The 20,582-nt window shown below is 38.7% G+C and overlaps 2 protein-coding genes across 3 annotated transcripts; one reads left to right on the top strand and one right to left on the bottom strand.

Moving 5' to 3' along the window:
• The first annotated feature begins 1,417 nt into the window (after positions 1–1,417).
• LOC105044980 (uncharacterized) lies at positions 1,418–8,366 on the top strand. Of its 2 annotated transcripts, none has more exons than XM_029266543.2 (5): positions 1,418–1,792; positions 3,869–4,032; positions 6,973–7,442; positions 7,648–7,733; positions 7,848–8,366. In XM_029266543.2, exons 1-4 carry the CDS (start codon positions 1,606–1,608, stop codon positions 7,688–7,690), a joined length of 864 nt encoding a protein of 287 aa, XP_029122376.1. In that variant the 5' UTR covers positions 1,418–1,605; the 3' UTR covers positions 7,691–7,733; positions 7,848–8,366. The 2 variants fall into 2 exon arrangements, with proteins under 2 accessions (XP_029122376.1, XP_010921410.1); XM_010923108.4 differs by having other exon boundaries at positions 1,424–1,792; positions 3,833–4,032.
• A 2,587-nt stretch (positions 8,367–10,953) lies between these two features.
• On the bottom strand, positions 10,954–19,843 carry LOC105044964 (two-pore potassium channel 3). The gene is given in 3 exon segments (XM_010923089.4): positions 10,954–11,482; positions 17,947–19,039; positions 19,042–19,843. Coding segments are annotated over 3 exon segments (1,380 nt in total). The 5' UTR covers positions 19,181–19,843; the 3' UTR covers positions 10,954–11,334.
• Positions 19,844–20,582: the final 739 nt, after the last annotated feature.

Raw genomic sequence — 20,582 nt, 5'->3', positions numbered from 1 at the left:
ATAGTAGGGGCCAATGCAATTGCACTAACTCAACTTGTAACGAGTTTAACTTATCACTTAGCCTAGTCAATTTGATCCTGGTCCAAATAGGCTATTGCAAAATAACCTTAACGAGTTAGTACACCAGATTAGGCGGGCTCACAACAAATGGGGAATTAATTTGTTATAATGCCACTTTGAAGTTTTGATTCATTGGCCTACCAAGAAATAGTGCGAAATCAATCAATAATACGCCCGAGGCATCACGCATTGGTGCTATCGAAACTGGCTTAGATTTCATAGACTTTGAACATGCTAGTTGATTTGAAAGCTTAAATCCATATCAAAGTTTAATATTAGGACCACACAGAATTCAATTAGAGAAGACTCCAAGCCCATGTAGATTGATCAAGCCAGCGTTGCATCTACACTTATTCATACTTTTTCCTATCGGAGAACATGACGAAGGAAATGTAAACATAACTTTATAAAATATAATTGATCATATAATGTATTGTATTATATGAATTATTATTTATCTACGGTTAGTATATATCAAGTTCAATTAAGTAGAAATTCTCAGATGATTTAGTTTATTCCTGAAATCTTAGGTATTCGCTGTATCCACCGCTGCATCTAGTCTCTATACACTGTTTGCTCATCATAATTTTATAACTAAGATAAGATCTTTGAGGTAACGTCTTTTTTTTTGATACAAACGAACAGTCACACTATTTTAATATCAGAGCAGTCTAAAAAATCAAAATACAAAATATCTTTCAAAACTTGAGGACAGATGTCGCCTTAGCGCCAAGTCCAGTCTCTAGTATGTTTGACAATAAAGGAAACCGTCCAATTCGTAACATTGTTGGCCTCCCAGTAAACATGCCAAAGTCATCTTGGTGGAATGGTGAAGGGATCTCCAGATGTCATGGAGAAGCAAGTAAACATCTAGATGTTTTACCTCACTTGGATCTAGGAAATGATAGTGGCAAAATCAGCATCGATGAAGATTTTTTTAGCCGGCAACTCCTATCTCTTACAAATGATGCCCGTTTAAGCAGTACGAAGTTGAGTATCAAAGACGGTTAGGTCAAAGAATTGAGATCCCTCTGCTGTCAAAAGTCTAGCATTCGAACCCCTGATGATAAAGTCTGAATCATTACTGTCGTCTCTGACACTGTCATTAAAGTTGATCTTGACAAATTTTAAAGATGGAGAGCTTTTAGCAAATAAAAATAATCCTTCGAATCGCTATAATTGTAGTAAAGAAATCTCAAAAATTTGGAATGACAAAATCCAAATTAATAGTATCAAAATGATAGAACTCTATGGCTAAGCATCAGGCTCCCTTCAATATATGCCGCATAATCTCAACGTCGAAGGTAAAGCTATTTCTGGACAGCCATATTTGAGGCAGCGACTTCAAGGTCAGTCCACTAAATTTTCAACCTAATCCAGAATGCTGTGAACAGCTTGTTCCTCGGATGGCCTTATGCCTGGCACAAGGCAGCACGTGCATCTCACGCGCACAGACAGGCACCGGCAGCGTCTGAGAAGACGATATGGTCGTAAGAGGGGATGGGCAGGAATAGGAAGAAATAGGAGTAGCGAGAATCCGAGAGGATGATTTCGAGCCCAGCCTTAATTATTCCATTGAAGAGTTTTCTCCCGCCGGCGAGCACCAGCAGGAGGGCCGTGCCCTTCGCGGCGGCGGCTTCTTCCAGCAACCAACCTCATCGCATTGACACCGAGCAGCTGAGGACTCAACTCGACCAACTCCACGCCGAAGCCCAGATAACCAGGTCCAAGGGTACTTCCCCTCCCCTCTCCCTTCTCCCTTCTCCATCTCTCTCTAACTCCTCTGCATGCCTTTCGCCTTCTGGTTTTGTACCTTATCTATTCTTTTTTTTTTTTTTTTTTTTGTTTCCTTCGTCGGCAGACAGTTTCGTTCAATCTACTTACCTTCATAGTAGCAGTAGACGTGATGCATAAAATATAAAAAAAAAAAAAGAAAAAAAGAAAGAAGGAAGAAGAAGAAGAAAAGAAAAAAAAGGAAAAACTCGGAGAGGTACAAGATGTGTTATGTTGGCTTTAATCTTTGTCCATGTACGCAAGTCTTTGTTGGCTGTTTCTCGTTGTAATATATTTGCCCAGACAATAGAAGAAAATAAGGAATTCTATATTAACTATTGCTCATTCTTTTTCCTTGTGAAGTTGTTATGCAATACCAACTACGCTGACAACTAGAGACGACGAACCCGATCAATGAGAGAATACTTAGGATGAGGGACATGAGTACTCTTTTTATTTTTTTTGTGTGTGCGCGCGTGTGTGTGCATGTTTTAGGGACTGGGGTAGTTAAGCAGGGATCTTTTAGGGATGGGATTGTGTGCCTTGGAGTTGGAATTAAATAGGATTTTTAGGGTTGCAGGGGACACATTAGTTGCTAATATTGGGCATCAATATTGCATTTAACCTTCCTGTGGTAGGAGCCAACCAAAGATTATGCTGCTTATGGTTTAGAATCAAGCACGAATTGTGAAATTTTAGATTCTTAAAAAAAAGAAGAAAATCTTCGTAGGTTTCATTATGTTTGGAACACATAGGAGTAAGGTTGTATGCTTATAAGAATTTCATGGTTTTCATCTTGGGAACAGATATGTCTAGTAGAGGTTCCTCCAAATAAAGACACTTATGTGGATTGTGTAAGGCTATGTCTTTGATTTTCCACAGGGATTCCCATACTGGACTTGCCTTCTGGATATGCAAAGAGAATGCGGATTTTATATTCTCTCGGACCAATTTACTGGCATATTTAATTGTGAACTTTCCATGAGAATAATTATTTCCATGAGAGTAATTACAAACCTTCTTGTGTTGATATGTCACTAATCAATATTCGTTGAATTGCAATCTCATTTTCTAGTCCCTATAATCTCAAGAATATTTTGGTTAGGCATCCATTACTTCTTAGCATGCAGCATAAAAAAGGTAAAATGAGATAATACATACAGTGATTGGATGCTGGTCAAGTGTATGTATGCTTTCATCAGAAAATTGTGACTTATTACATTGAAATTTGCGTTTGGTGCAAACAAAATATGTCTCAAGACTAATAATGATAGCATATGTCTTTGATCCAGCACTAACTATGACTCATATGTGCGCATGTGTGATTCAAGAAATGGTCCTCATGATCACATTTGTAATAAAGAAAGTTAAATTAGCATTCTTTTTGACAAATGGGAAATGCAGATTATGCCACTTTAGAATAAGTGTAGAGAAACTATTCTGTTTCCTTTTTTCTCCTTGCTCTTCTTTTTGCTAGTTTCTTCTCTCTATATCTTGAAGCTTGTAATAATTAATAGAATGAAGCATGGGGACTATGTTAGAAGTAAGTGGCATGGAACTAGCTGACTTCCGACCAATACAATTTGAATAATCACTTTCTCCAGTGGACCAATCCTATAAATTGGTTTATGGAATGACGCTGCATCTTCGCATGAATGGTTGCATCAATTTGTATGAACCATGTGTAACCAATGCAGAATTTTTTTCATTTTGTTCTTAGCTACTGAGACATTATGCATAAATATTTCCCGTAATGTTCATACAAAATTTGCAGTCCATTAACATGATGGTGAGGAACTTTGCAGTTCCTTTTCTGTCATTTCAATATTAAGTTCTCTTTCTGGCATTTGTTGCCTTTTCAGTTGCAAAATCTTTATTCTATCTTTAACGACACGTTTCTTATGTCTATTTCTCAATTATGGCCTTAACTTGAAGTACAAAAAATAAATAGCTCATTCTAGAGATTATTCTCGTTTTCCTACTAACCTTTTGTTTCCAGCAAATAGTGCACGATTGAGGCTTATGCGTTTGACAGAGGCAGCTGAGAATCTTCAAAAAAGGGCAAGTGCTGATGTTCTTGTCGGCAAGGAAAGCAAGGCAAGGGAGCTGCTTATACAGAAGAAGAAGCTGATGCAAGCCTTGGAGAAATCAAAAAGCCGCATCGAGGTGCTTGATAAACTTTCAGCAAAGATCAGTGAGGTATAGCTCTTCATAGTACATTTAATGTGCTACTTGTACTAATTCTGCACTTTGTTTTGGTAGCATTTAATTGTAATATGGTCAAATTATGTCATATTGATATGTTTTTTTCTTCCTCTGTTTTGTAATGATTTAGATGGATAAATATGTAAATCACCTAGGGAGTTTCAATGTATTCTTCATATTTCACCTCTCATATTTTCCTTTTACTTATGCATGATTACAGAATTCGGTTTACAAAAAATAATTGCATTCATTGTAAAATTTGATTATGGTGAATTCATACTAGTTCTCCACACACTGGATATCAAAATGTTTGGTCTGTTTATTGGATATCAAAATGTTGGGTCTGTTTATTGTCTTTTAGATTCAGATACTGTAGATATTCTAAAAAAATTCAACCAATTAAAAAAGGGAAAACTTGCAATGGATAAACACACAAGAAGTGAAACATGAGAAGCAAAAGTCTGTCAATATGAAGTCCATCAATATGATTAAGGAGCTAACAGACATACATCTATATGGTACATGCATTATTCTAAGATCTTTTTAGCAGCTAAATTTTTTGCTTATCCTCCATGGGATAAAAAATATTTAGATAGTTTAATAGCAGTTAAAGATTAGTTATTGTAGAGGCTCTAGTATGTCGAAGAACAAAGAAATGAGTTCAGATAGGTGGGATCGGTGCTGCATCTCATTGATTCATGACTCGCCTAGTAACCTAAACTATATCATCTTCAAGATATTCAAATAAATAGCAAACACATGAGTATGATAAAGTTAAGATGAATGTGAAAATAATATTGTGAAATAGGCAAGTTTATTTATTTTGAAAGAAGCCATAATATAATATAAATAATAGTACATTTATTTCTAACTTGGACTTGAAGACTAGACGGTTTCAATATTTCCTCTGTTGTCTCTTTTCTAGTTTAATCTTTGCTCCCCCGCTATGTCGCCTTACGAAGAGTCATTTCCTCTTCCCAAGAGTGTTAAAAACTTGAAATAAGGATCTATATGCACCCTGGTATGTGCCTTTTTTGCTTTGAAGTTAAGCTGTTTTGTTGTTCTTTTGGTAGGAATACCGTTTTGCTGTTTAATTGCTCTTTCTAAAGTTGCTCCACTGTGACCTTGGTGTCACAGGTTCAAATCGTGCAAACAGCCTCTCCACATTGTAGGGGTAAGACTGTGCGAATCTGACCCTTTTCAAATCCTGCAGGAGCCTCATGCACTAGGATGCCCTTTTTTTATGTCTGCCTCATCACCAAATCTAAGGTTCACTCCCACATCTTGATGGGGAGACAAATCAGCGTCTATAAACACTCTGAGTCTCCAAAGATGCCTTTTTGCTGCCACTGAAGTTGTACCATTAGGCGGTTTACTTGCTCTAGATAATGTTAATATTTGAAGATTCTCAAAACATTTTACATTGAAATTAAATTATTCCTTGCTCGAGTTATGTTAACTCACAGAGCAAGGGAATCCCACTTATACATAATTCAATGTTTTGATTAGTTGCTATGGTCTTCAAATTACAACACGACTTAAAGCTTGAGATTGTGATAAAGTTTCTCAAAGAATTTGTGTGCCTATGCTTTCAAAGATTTTTGTGCTCTGTTCCTACCAAAACATTGGGATGATAGTAAAAAAGTAATCCTGTAAGGTGAGTTTGATTTTGATAGGAGTCTGTAGAATACTGCAAAGAAAGAAGAATCAACCAGAACATGAGAAACTTGTCTCCAGGTTCTGAATGGTACTCGATACCAAATGACCTTGTAAAAGGGTGAGCTTTGGCATAACAGTAAAGTTGCTTCATTATGGCCTACGTGTCTTAGGTTTGAAACACGGATACAACCTTTCTACAGTTGGTGGGGGTAAGGAAGTAATCCCCTTAGACCCCATTGTGTCTGGAGCCTCATACACCGGGTTGCCTTTTTTTAACAAAATGACCTTGTAAAAGCAAACAATTGAATTTCCAAGTATCCAATCCAAGGAAGTGTAGATTAACTTCCAAGTTCTCCTGCAGATAATGCTTCACCAGAGTTTAGAGGCTGAATCAAATTATCTTCAGCTAGCTCATCGGCTCACCCCAAATTGTAAATTTTTCTCTATACTAAATCAATAAAAGAGCTTTGTCCTGTTGGTAAGATGCAGCTGTTATCTCTAATATTTTGATTTTTGAGTAACACGATGTCTACAACTACTGACAAATGAGAACTGATGGACCAATTATATCAATGATATTTTCCCCCATTCAACTAAGGAGTCAAACATAAAACCGGCAGACCTATTTATGATCAATTTTGTGAAGATACCAAGAAACAATACATATGTGATTCCAGTTGATGATTTAGAATTATTTTCCATTATATCATGGAAATTTTTACCTGCCAAAGATCTCTCACACATCCAGTTAGCCCATCTAAAGGACTTTGGGGAGATGTATGCCTGTAATAACTCTTCAGTACTTCATTACAATGAACCAAAATTTCCAATTCCCAAAAGCACCTCCTTATTAATCCTTTCATTATGTCTGTTAATTGTTGATAGACAAAGTACCTTCTCTCTCTTTCTCTCTCTCTCAAGTTAATCTCCAATTTTTGTTTTTCAGTTTCTCCTTTCATGATATGGTGCCATTGTTCTTTGTCTTATCACATGCCCTACGCAACCCATGTCTTAAGCTTGTGCAGAATAGATTGGTGAACCTTCTTAGATATTCTTATAGTTATCACAGATAATATATTTTTGAGGTTCTAGACTTAATTATGTCTCCTCCAAAGACACCACATGGTAATCTTTTGTCTTTTTATAGTCTAATTCATTTTGTATGATCATTGTTTAAGGTATTTTAGCTCATGCGATAGTTCATATGTTTGCTGTAATAATAACATAACAGAATATATCGTGTTATGGTCTTTTTGAAAGTCTACCTGGTTTCAGGTGATTTCATTGAAGGAAACACAGCTAATACAACATGTTGCCATGCACTCTGGGGTTAGCCAAAAAGATTCTTGTCAACAGGTTCGGTTTATCTCCCCAAAGTATGGTGATGATGAAGTTTCAAACAAAACTAATAGCATTTGCACAGATTTAACTAAATCAGGTGAGAATAAAGTGCCCATGACTCAGGACTGTGAAGTAAACCTCCCTGGGGATTGTCAGCCCAATTTTGAAGTGTGTACTGGCATTGTCACTTCAAATGATGATAACATTATCAGCAGTTTAAAAGACATGTCCTCATGTAAAGACTTTTTGGAACATGTTGATAGGCAACTTAGAGTAGTGGAAATAGATCTTGTGGAGTTTATAAGGCTCCAATCCTTGAAATCAGAGAATAGAGAGGAGCAGATGAATAACAAGGTGCAGGAAATATCAGAACTTTTGACAGAGATACTCAGCCTCAGAGGGAGGTGAGTTCAAAAGCCAGTTCAAATTATTGTTACCGCATAAATTACTGGTGGAGACAAAATACATTAGTTTGAATCTGTACTCGTGGATATTTGGTTCCCACCATATTAAAGCAGTAATTGGCAATATTGAAACATCTTTTCTGTTGCAGTAGGTACCCTGCCATTTGATTATCTGCATGTTCTCAGACTAAAATTTTACCTATAGCAGGATCACAAGCATTATACAATCTAAAACAAATGACAGCTAAGTTTCAAATTTGGAAAATGGAATGAATCGAGCTTCACAGCTTGGTATGTATTATATTTCTTCATAACTTATTTTTCCACTTGGCAATTTAATTTTCTTTTATATCACCGGAAGACCACAGCAGAATTCCTTATCCCTTTTCCTATAATATAATGCAGGGTGATAAGAAGAATAAATGCAAGTTACATGGACTAGATGTTGGAGCAGATGATGCCCAGGAAGGAATCATGTGCAAGGGCGCCAGAGAAGGATCTCAAGGAGTAAACAACGAAGCGGTGAGGCATTGCATTCAGGAGATGGAGGTCATGGCGAAAATTTTCGGAATGATTTTCGATGCATTGCCTGGTTGCCCTGAAGAATTTTGGTTTTGTGTGGGGAGTCTTTTTGCTGATGCTTATTAGCAAATCCTAGTATTGGTGTTCTCTTGAGGCCCTAGTTCTATTTTGAGCTAAGTTAATGGAAGCCAAGTTTTGATGGTTTTTCAGATATTTATTTATATGTGTATGTTAGGAGTTAGCTGGTGGGGAGATGACTGAGAGGTTCCCTCCTTTTGTTTGGGCGTTACTAACAAATCCTGCTTATATTTATAGGCAACTAACTGTAGTGCTAGTGCCCAAGACCATCAAGCGACAATTCATGAAATTTTTATGGTATGTTTCTTTTGGGTTTTTGTTGGATTCTTGTTGTTTCCTGATTTGTGATTTTCGCTCATGTGACGCTTAATTAAAGGCTTTGCTAAAAGATAAACCATGGAAATATGTATGGTAAAATATGACTTTGGTTGGGGAAAATCGATAATTTTTTTCCCCCCTTATCCAAGTCTGCTAACTGTCCAATTTTAGCATGAAACTCCTGCGGGGAAAGAAGTTTTAAGGTAGTCATAATTCCACTATTGACTTCGGCGACGTCCTACCTTGAGGATGCCCTTAATTATATGTGGCCTCGTGGACCGGCAAATTTATGCACCTATAGAAGTTTCAAGGTGTTTATAATGCCACCCTTGACTACAGTAACATGCTACCTTGAGTATGCTCTTAATTGTGTGGGGCCTCATGGACTTGCAGATTTATGCAATCTATGTAGTCTCTCAGAAGTTTCCTGTGGTAGTGACTATCAATTCGTGTAGTAAATTCTCATACTCTTAATGCTGAATGTATGATTGTGGGCCTGCAAGGCATCTATGAGACCGATAGAAACCTGAATATTCTTGAACATAATAAATAAATAAATAAAGAAATAAATATGCTTGAGTCTGCAAAAACAGAAGTAAAATGTATCAATTTTTGTGAAATTTCTATTATAAAATTCAAGCTCAAGCTTGAAACTGCTGCAAATCAAAAAGGGATTCACGGACTCCAAATTCTTCTTTTTTCTATTTTGGTAAGCAACTTCAAATTCTTATTTGAAGTTTTATAACTTCATTATCACATCCAAGTATGTAATATATACTTATTCTAAAACATATAATTTGTTAGCTTCATGGTACAATTCATTAGATCCCTAGCAACTGACAAGTTGCAAAGAAAAACAAGCGATGTCGGTAGCTTGGAAACATCATTAGGTTGTCTTTTTGGTTGTGGTTGGTTGAATGGTACATAGTTATATACTTAGAGGTGTAAATGATGCATAAAAGCTCGATAACTTACAACAGCTCAAGATCTCACCCAATAAAACTAGTCGAAAGATATTATTTGAAATTTTTGATCCTGCATAACTATTTAAGATTTATTCGGTGCATAGTCGAGGTAGAATTAAACACATATTTATATAAATCCTCACATATTATTTCCGTTGAAGTTCTAGCATCTTCACTAGACTAAAGAATCAAGTCCATTCAAATCAAAATACAAATATCATAAATCCAATTATGAATTTCATGATTAGTTTGCGGGCAGTTCAAATTGACCCATGTTGTAGTGTTCTTTGGTCTATATAAGCCATGAGCCGAATCCACTTTAATACCATTTGTCATAATCTAGGAATTTTTGTTAGGCTAAAATTCTAAATTCAATCATCAACACCATAATTAGCCCTTGGTCATTCTAGAAGATCACATGCTACAGTCCCTTTATATATATGGGCTATGGATTGGATCCGTTCTAATACCACTTATAAAGATTGAGGACCTTATTGAAAATGGCTATCCAATAAAGTATTATTTAGATTCTTTAGCTCTATATAAATATCTAAAATCTATTCAATACATAGCCGATATGGGACTGAATATATGCCTACACAAACACTCACATAACTCTATCCGGTTATTTTATAATAATTGAATATGAATTCAAATTAAATTTTCACTGAGTTAGATTCTATGTAGTATCTGATTTTCTTATCGAGTTGGATATAGCTATGTTCAAACATGAGGATCTGATAACTTAGATACATATACACAAAATATATATATAAATTTAGGAATGTGAAAAAATATTGTCTCTAATTTGTGTTCATTTTTTTTTTTAATGTTTAGATTTATACATTTTTGTTATGCATACTTTTCTACTGCCATTTCGGCTCCAAAATTCCGGCCAACATTTAAATTTGGATTATATTTTAATTAAATTAAATATAAATAACAATTTAAATATGTCTCAGAAGTGATTGTTTTTTTTTAACAAAACCAACCATCACTCCTCATATCAAGCTGCTTTCCTGCTGCAATCTGTCACATATAAAGGACTATCATGATAAGAGTCCTTTCTATTCTGGAAATCATTAACCTTTGGCTACTTAAATTATGTACTAAATAAATCTCAAAAACATGGAACCCAAATTCGAATCCAATTAATTGAGTTTACACGCCAGTTTGGAGAATACTAGTTTTGATGGTTCCGAACTGGAATCTAAACTCGACTTTTCTTATTGGGTCTAAATGCAGATACACCATGAATCCAACACAACCCTTTCTGCATACCATGGATTGCTCTTGAGTGGTCAAGGACCGGGAGGAATACAAGAAGGAACCAACCAACCAAGGCTTAAAGGGCACCATATGTAATCTGAAGACTCCATCACTGGGGATACATCAGTTTTATACATAAACCTGAGAAATTGGCAGTAGGAAAGATGAGGAGAGTTTTCACATACTTTGACCATCCTGAAAATTTTTCTCAATTTCTTTGAAGCAGCAGAATCAGTGATTCCAGTTGTCCGCTAGGCATCAAAACGGCGACTCATACACCACTTGCATTTTTACACCATGTCTTCAGTCTACTCAATACCACTCTTTCCACCAAACCAGAACATCTATGACACATGACATTAGCATCCAAATCGTTCCTTTAAATTTTAAAAGTACCCATACAGTGTTGATGTAAAAAAGAAAACTTATATTTACAAAAAAAAAAAAAAAAAAAAAACCCTATAAAACAACAATCGAATATAAAAATGGTTTAATCATGAAGTGATCTCTGGGTTTGGGTTGCTTGGACATTCTACGTGCTTGGACATTTCTAAAAGCTTGGTTTGGAGTGTCGTAGGACCAACACGGCTACAAATTGCACAAGCTTATCCCACCGTCAGCCCACAGGCTTTGTTTCACATCAGGGATATGCCGGTAACATCATCTCTAGCAGCTGCTTGCATGCCCCTTTCTACACACCAAGATGCATTCAGGATCACCCATCAGAATAGACGTGACAATTAGTGATGACCCTCGATAAGATCAGAAAGTGTAATTTTTCCACATTTTCCAGTGTCTAGTTTATCAAACTGATCGCAGATCTGCATGATGTCCTTTTCAGATACCTTCCCCATCTCCTTCAGTTTGTAAATGACGAACTCTGATTTACTGCATTACACAGACACACACACACAAAAAAAAAAAAAAAGAGAGAGAGAGAGGATGATTCAGCAAAGCCAGATAGGCATGATTTTTTGAATCAAGAAAATGCCAAGAAAGAATAATCCAAACTAAAGATAGTGAAAGACCCCAACCACAGAACAATGAATATTGCTGCAGATTATTGAATACCAAGAATAAGACCAGCATTTGCCATGTATAATACATGACTGATTTATCGATGGCTATGACTCTATCACATGAGATGTACCAACCATTAGGGATTCAAGAATTATGTATAATTATCATCAGCCTCATGCATGGGAAAAAGAGAATTTAAAATAAAAAATAAAAAAAAAATCAACAAGTGCTGACCATGCATCTACCTACTTCTTTGAAGGCAAATAGCTTAACAAATTTATTTTCCTCGGCATGCAAGTTCTAGGAAACTTACACAGAAAAGTATGTGATTTCATCTGATTAATGATTAACTTATTTAATAAGCCAGAAGATTAATCCAAAACAAATCTGTTAAGTTATCAAAATGGGTAAAAAGATTTTTCCCAAGCAAAGCCTAAACGTAGGTAACCTGAAATACAATCCATATGCATTGATGACACAAGATTAATGGAACTAGAAGGGAATTCTGAACTACATGTTATTTTGCAATCTAACATCCAGTAAACAAAAAAAAAAAAAAAGGTTTGTGTTTTATAGAAAATCAATTTAGAATAAAAAATTGACCATGTTAGCAAAAAGAAAAAAATAGTGGATGAGAGGTAAGAATAGTAGCTGAAGCATAAAAGAGAAATCACAAACTTGGTGCACCATAAAAACAAAGTAATTCTGCCAATAAGAATGCATAAATTAATTCTCTCCACCCATCCACCCAAAAAATTCTCTTTAACAAGATCTAATACATTTGTCACCTTCCCCTCCAACAGTCAACTATTAACCTCCTATCCATCAAATGAAAGAAAGACAAGAAAACTCTCATATATAGTTAAAAAAAATCTCCGTCTTCATGTAACTTCACAATTCAAGCTTCTTAAGTTAAGAATAAGTGGGAAATGCTACTTGAATTAAGTTTTGCCTATAAGGTTTGGCTTTTAGGAGTTCTAAAGTGCCGACAATTTTGAACACTTCAACACAATACAAGACTTTGTGGCACTCCAAACATGGATCATATTGTATTAACTAAAAAGTTGGGTGCTTGAATGTCTTTCTTTTTGTTAGTCTTTTGTCAAAAGCAACTTTAGGTGAAGTTGTGACACTTCAATACCCAATCATTTTGATTTCTTAAAATAATAGTGTACAATGTCCGTAGAATTCTAGAGTACCATTTCGAGTATGATAAGCATGCAAAAGTTCTACTTTGGGTTTATATTGGGTTGTGAAAGTTCTGAACTCATCAGGATTTGATTTTAAACAGATTATGTGTCTTTCTTTCTTTGTTTTAAGCAATGCACATGTCTTCCTATATGGGTTTTTGTAGGATTCCAAATATTGCATTTTAGGAAAGATTTTGGGTGCCAATTTGGAGTTTGGTTACTTGGTTATTAAGAGACCTAGATTATTTGTAAAATAAACAATGAAAAGGACAGAAAAGGTTTATGGCCAACCACTAAGGAAAGCATTGTACTACAATTGTTTGAATGAGAGAAAATACTTCTCTTGGCTCGGATTTTAGTGTCTGTCATCCCCTTCTCTTTGCTGTTTATTCCTTCCTCTTATTCTATGATATCTTCCCTCTCCCTGTCTAATCTAGTATCAATTTTTCCCCTTATTCTCTTCGTCAACTCTCTTCTAATTTTTCTTTTTCTTTTTTTATTTTTTGCATTCAATCTTTACTAAGTATTACTTATGTATCAAGAACAGATCCTCTTCTCTTGTCAGAAACCCTTTATGTCCTTCCCAATCATGGAACGTAGGACAGCAAACCAGGTGATCTTCTTTCCAATCCTCCATGCTCACTATGGACGGATTGAGAAAGGTAAAAATATTGGGCATGGTTGATTGACCAAAAGCCAAGCAGAATAGTAGTGTTGGACCAAAAGTGCTTGGCCCAACCAGTTTTCATATCACTTCCTCATCGGTCAGGAGGGATGCAATTTTACAATAAGCTTTTTCTTCCTCTGTCTCATCCCGTCTTTCTTTGACGCTCTTACTGGCCCCACTTCTTTGATCGGTTAGGTTTGCTTTTTCTCTCTAGGATGGGTTTTCTCTCATTTCATGCTCTTCTTGCTCTGGCATAGGTAATAACATAAAATCAAATGAGTGATCAAAGTTTCTTTTTCTTCCTATTGGTGGCGCATGAGCTCATGCTCCATTTCCAACTAGAAGTCCTTTTTCTTTTGATAAGATATTTCTGCAAAAATGAATGAGAGAGCCAATCCATGCAGTGAGAAGAAAAGGCTGCCTACCACTACCTACTAGATTCTAGATTTTGATTTCATCTGGAAGATCAGGGGCCAAAGATGAGCCATAGGATGCTGAAGGTACAGGAAGGAAGCCTGAATGCCTGTCTTTTGACAGCTTTTCATTTATGTATTCAGGATAGAATTTCATTAGCAAGAGTCTCCCTGACAGGATTGCCTGAGTCATCAAGAATTTGAGTGGATTGGCTTTAGAAATGAGCTGAATTTTTTGAGCCGGCCAATAGATAGTAGATTTAAGTTCCATATATGAAGCATTTAGTCAGTGGAAATTAGGGGCACACCGCAGGAGACCATCCCATCTAGAGAGAAAATTGCTTTGGTGGATCCACTTGGTTAGGTTGCTGTGCTTGTCAATCCCCACCTGCTTAGAGTGTGGGTAAGGGCTCACCTCTTGATTGTGTCCTTGCATGCTTTGGTAAGCTCCCACCTCCCACAAACAACAGAATTTCATGACATGCCCTTGCAAGCACACAATTTCTTTTCTTCTAGGAAATCCTATTTCACTTGCAAGGGACTGTAGATTACCTCCTATTTGCCCTTTATCTGAAAAGTTGGTCACTGCCATCCCATACACAGGTTCAGGATAATAAATAATTCAATTGGATTCAACCTAATTAAATCTCTTCCCCAGGTCCTACCCAAAAGGCACTAGTCATTATAGATGGTCCTTCACTACCGTCTCATCTTACAACTTTTCCTTAATTTGATATGGGTCTTGCAGAAAATATTCTGATACATTTTTATATCATATATTTATATTGCACGATGTCCTTACAGTTTGTCTTGTTGAAGTTGATGTATTGGACACTTTAGGATGCTAGGGCATAAGGAATATGTGCCAAATATTTAGGTATCACTACCTGAGTTATATTAATAACAATAATGAAGATTTTAAAAGGGGCATGATAAATCTAGTCTCCTAAAAGAAGACCACATGACCTGAAAAAAAAAAAATCAAAACCCGGTACCTTCTAAAATCAACCACAAGAACTAACCATATCAAGGGAATATCTAGCTGATCATCAATACTACAAAATAAAGCAAAATTTCTATCCAACGTAACCAACATTCTACACCCATCTAACCTCAGCCTATCAACAAAAAATCTTCTATAGTTCTACCAGCTACTAGGTTTCATAACCCAAAAAGTCAATAGTACATTTCACACATTAGTTTCTAAGTTCATTGTCAAAGATCATACCATTCAATGGCCAGCAAGCTCTAGCAATTAGGTGTCAAGAGAAATCTAAGCCATATCTGTCTTATCAACAATATTTCAATTACTTTACTGAGCTGACCGAGGAGCACCAGAGAATTACCAAAAGCAGGGATCTTAAGATTAAAATAAGGCACCATATCCCCAGACTATATCAGAGAAGGAACAGTTAAAAAGATCAATTAAATCTCATCAGTATGCTACATAAAATTCATTCCACGTCCACAATGAATGTCTTTTTCTTTTCTAGACAAAGCCCTATACTTTCTCAAGGAAATCCTTCCATCTGGGTAATGTCAGATTATTAGATGCTTTCTACAGTCACCACTTAAGAGGTAGGAATGATAGGATCAACTTAAAAATCACCACAGGTCCAAAACTCACAGACCTCAAATATATCACCAGTTCTTCTTGACCAAACTAATTTCGTCTAAAAGTTCCAACTATTCCTTATCCTCCATAGTTTTTTGAATCAAGGGTTCCTAGATAAATCATTCCTCTCTAATGCTAAGTACATAAATCTGCCATAATAGTGTTACCTCAACACTCAGCCTAAAAAGCATTCTCAAAAACCTGGCCACTACAAGAAGATCTTTGGGGCTTCAGCTGATCATAATTTTGATCATTTTGAGTTCTAGATTCTTTAGAATTAGGTGATTTTAGAAGATGCAGTCGTGGTCCTTTTTTTTTCTTTAGCAAGATTTGATAGAGATTTGAGAGATGCAGTGAGATCTTTTACATTCAATTTTCTTTACATTCTAGTACTGTTTAGTAAGAAGTCTGGCGATCATGGAAACAGATCTGAAGTAGTAAAAAGGTTTTAAAAGCTTTAGTTCATACTTTGCAAAAAGTTTTTAAAAGTTCTAGTTCATACTTTGTCTTCCTCTATTTTCTCCTTTTCTCTCTTAACATTGTCCTCTGCTTACTCTTTCTTCCTGCCTTTTCTGCCTCTTCTATTCCGTTCTGCTATTTGTCACCTGTACAGAGCTGATATAAACAGTAAACCAGGCCTGCATCAGATCTAATTTATTTTTGAAACAAAAACACAAAGCAGTTTCCCTCCTCCTCTGGGCTGCATTAGTTTGTATAAAGCCTTGGCATCCAACTTCAAGAGAAACATCCAAGTATCTGACAACTTCAGGAGTCAAGAATCTGATTTAAACATGGATGATAACCAGATACATTTTTAATGAAGTGTTTTGTAATGCCATTCTGAATATTAATGGCATAAAATTGATTTTTTTAATAATTTGTTTTGCTGATAGCTACTATAAATATTTTTAGGAGGACCAGAGATGTATGGTCAAAAGCATGGAACACCATCCTCAGGACAAACCTTACAATATCAGATGTCAAGGCACCATAGAAGATATGTTCCAAACAGGCTGCATACTTGAATTCATGGACCAAGAGCTTCTAATTTGGGTCAGACATTTCTCAGGCATGTCCCATCTTTGGAAGAAGGAGCACTTGAACCCACAAGGGCTGAATAAGTAGTTTGCAAAGGCCCTAAATTCATGAATGAGTTTCCCACAACAGAAGTAGTTGACCAATTAGCTACCAGTAGATCTTTGGGCTTCACACTAGCATCAGTCAAATCCAAATTAGAGTCTAGAAAACATGGATACTCCCAATTGCATGCCATGTCTGTGTTGTATACCGATACTTATTGGATAGTTTTATGATACATTTCCGATACCTATTTTAGGTATTTTATATATATATATATATATATATATATATATATATATATATATATATATATATTCAAACTATGAAAAGATTTTAGATACTTGCCAAATAAACCACAGATACTTTCCTGATACCTCTAGGGATGCAGATGAAGACTTTATTTTCTTTCATTTATTGATGAATGTTGACCTTCCAATGATGAATGGTTAATCTTGGAGTTTGTTTTTTATATAATTATATGGAGTATAGATTATAGTCTATTGATTTGAATAATGACTAAGTAATGAAGTTTTTAGACATCAATACTATTGCATAAAGTATGGACTACATTTTTTTAATAATCACTACGCTTTATAGATTTGCCTCACACAATCACTCATTCTTCATCCTTTTCCATCTCATCTCTTCCTAGTTCATTCGCTGCTGCTATTATGTCAATGCTCTCGGTTGAATATAATGGACAAAGCCAGATTTGAAAATATCTGATTTTATTTCTGCAAACACAATTCTAAAGCAGCCTGCCCTCTTCTCTGGGCTGCACAAGTCTCTCCCTGCTACCCTAAGACCCATATCTAACCACCTATATCTCTTTCTGCTACACTTCTCATCATGCTAAGGATTAACATTAGTACTCTGAATGGCAAGAGAAATCAACCTCAAGAAAGGTACCAAAGATATTTATCAAGAAGTGCTGATAGAAATTTGTAGACTGCCCCCCTCTCCACTCAGCTCTAGAGCTTGCATATTTTAATAACCTTTTTGCTCTGCCAGATTATGATGGGTGAGCATTCTAAGGAGAAAGCAGATTATGATAGGTGGGCATTGTAAGGAAAAAGATAGAAAGGGTGAGCATTGTAAGGAAAAAGCATCAGAAAAGATAGAAAGCACTCACAAAAAGAGCAGATGTGGGAATAGGATCTCAAAAAGGGTACCCCAACCAAGTTCAATGTTCTTTATGGGTAGCTCCCAAATAATCCTTCAAACCTTAATCTTATATACTCTTGATAACATCTCCTATCATTAGCATCGCACTAATGATCAGCGAAAGGGAAGAAGATGGTAAGGGCAGACATGATTGAGTGGCATCTGAAAGAAAAGACTAGAAGTATAGGCTGGCGGGTACTCACGTGACAAAACCGTTGTTGTCGATGTCGGCGGCGAGGAACTCGGCGATGGTCATGTCCCTGGAAAGCACCCACTTTGCAATCATTCGGTGCCTCTTATCTATCCTGGCCTCGGCCAGGTAGAGGAAGGCACGGGCCACGGCGAGCGTGGACACGAGGAGCCACAGCGATGCAAAGAGCCGGCCGGGCATGGTCTTGAAGGCGCGGTCCCCGTAGCCGACGGTGGTGACGGACATGACGGAGAGGTAGAAGGAGTCGAGCCAGCCGAGGTGCTCGACGAAGCGGAGCACGGCGGTGCCGACGCCGATGCAGAGCAAGACGACTCCGAGGGCAAGGGCGACCTTCATGCGGATGCGCATGCGGCCCTTCTTGACGTCGACGATGTAGTGGCGAGCGACGTCCCGACGGTAGTGGTGCTTGGCCCCGGGGGCGCCGTTGCGGTTGTGCTGGGGGTTGGCGACGGCGCCGAGGAGGAGGGACTCCTGGAGGTCCAGGACGTAGGAGACCATGCCTGAGAGGAGGATGTCGACGAAGCCGAAGCCGACGAGGACGAAGGTGATGGAGAAGATCTTGGCGGTGGGGGTAGCGGGTGTGATGTCGCCGTAGCCGATGGTGCACATGGTGACGATACAGAAGTAGAGGGCGTCGACGACGGGCTGGGTCTCGGCGGCGGCGAAGTGGGAGCGGTTGAGGGTATAGACGAGGACGCCTAGGGAGAGGTAGATGGCAAGGAGGGCGATGGCCTGCCCCACGATGGAGGGGCGGCGGGGGGACGCCGACGGCGGCTGCTGGTCGTGGGCGTCGATGGCCGACATGGCCGGGGCGGTGCGCGACCTGTGCAGGTTGCTCCGCCCCATGGCCAACGCCGACGGGTCCGTCAGCCATGACGACGACGACGACGGGCCTTCCGCCGCTGCCGCTGAGGCAGCGACCGGAGATCTGGGGATGATGGGAAGTCGGTGGTCGGATGGTACGATTGGGGGTGATGGGGTGGAGGTGGTGGAGGGGGAGGTGATGAGGGAAAGGGCTTCGGGACAGATGGAAGATTGGAGGTCGGAGGAGGAGCCGAAGATGAGGCGTTCTTTGAGGGAAGGGGGGAGGAGGAAGGGGAAGGGGAGAAGGGGATGGAGATCTCGCCGTCTTCGGGGAGGGAGCAGAGGATGGAGGAGGGGGGAGTGGAGGGGAGAAGCTTTCTTCTAGGAGTGCTGGTGGGGAGGAGCGGCTCCGTTTTATCCATTGGAAAGATTTTTAATTTTCAGCAGCAGCAACAGATAGAATTTGGAGGAGTGGTTGTGGAAGCATCACCTGTTAAGGGAGGAGGGGGTGGTGGGAGCAAACGGGTCAGAGAGGAAGAGGAGACGGGAAGGAGCGAAACCGATGGAGAGATAAGAATTCATTAAGCGTATGATTATGATTGGCAGCTGGGGGGGGGAGGGGCTCTGATGGCCACAAATTTGAACGTTTCTTTCCAGAATCACCGTCAACAGTAATGCATGGAATCTAATAGTTGGAAAGTCGGATGAGTACCGAGGGGATGAATCGCCCCATCCAAAAAAGCAGCAGACAAACAGGCTGTTCCATTCTACTCCGGCTGCCCCCCAAGGTCAAAACAAAATACAAACCGCGGAGGACTCCCGTCGCGTGGGGTTCGACCGAACCGAGGGCATGGCTTAGTAAATATATAATTTTGATAATTTTTTTATTTTTTTAATCTAAGAAGCAAACAAATATATTAAAAAATATCAAGGAATGCTAAATGGTGTGTCAGTGAGATCAGAAAATAGCAACCTTTTCCATGACGGCTTCTTGCTTCCGGCACGTCGTGGAACCGACTATAACTAACATGATAAATAGGCTAATAAAAGAGCTTATCATATGGCCGGCAATAAAAGCACACTTAAAGTTATTCAATTTTTAAATTTTTTTTCAGCTAACAAATCAGTCGACGATCATCGGCCCAGCGAATGACCTGTTTTTAAGCATATTTGTTGAGGGATACCCACCGACCGACTGTCGGAGGACCCGACCGACCGACTAGCGGCCCGACCGACCGACTGGCGGCCCGACCGCTTCCGACGGACGACTCCGACTGACCGATAGACCGATCGATCGTCGGTCGGGGCAACCGACTGACGGATGCCATCAGTGGCTAACTGCCGGCCGTTCAACGGCCTATCGCCGACCGAGGATATGTCGGGCGTATCCATCCTGATCGACTGAACCCAGAGGTCTGATGGCCGACTCATATGAAGCTCGCCGACCAATGGAGGGGCCCGACACCACTCAGCTGGCTACCGACTTTGGGTCGGTCGGCTCCTCCAACCACCGTACAGCCGCCAGACGTTGTCAGCTCTGACACGGACATGTGGCGCAGTTACCTAGGGGCGTTGTCCCGCCGAGAACGGGGTCAACCCTGGTGATTGGACGGCCATACGGCGACATGACGTTTTCACGGCGACTCTGACAGTCCACAGTGAGTTGACAGGTCCTCACTTGTCCGCGCCATTAATGACGGCGCCATACTGTGCTCCACTATATAAACCGGGGAAGGCAACAGTGCAAGGGATCGATCCGCTCCGTCTCTCCCGAAAACTCAGGCTCGCTCCTCTCTCTCTCTCTCAGAGCTCTCTGTCTACATT

Source organism: Elaeis guineensis, chromosome 2, assembly GCF_000442705.2.
Source record: "Elaeis guineensis isolate ETL-2024a chromosome 2, EG11, whole genome shotgun sequence".
NCBI lineage: Eukaryota > Viridiplantae > Streptophyta > Magnoliopsida > Arecales > Arecaceae > Elaeis > Elaeis guineensis.
This window is presented reverse-complemented; position numbering and strand designations above follow the sequence as displayed.

Bases quoted from the DNA above. Each gene is read 5' to 3' on its own strand.
- LOC105044980 (XM_010923108.4), top strand. From the start codon at position 1,606: ATGATTTCGAGCCCAGCCTTAATTATTCCATTGAAGAGTTTTCTCCCG. The intron at 1,793-3,832 runs GTACTTCCCCTC...TTTTGTTTCCAG, and splicing joins CCAGATAACCAGGTCCAAGG to CAAATAGTGCACGATTGAGG. The intron at 4,033-6,972 runs GTATAGCTCTTC...ACCTGGTTTCAG, and splicing joins TTTCAGCAAAGATCAGTGAG to GTGATTTCATTGAAGGAAAC.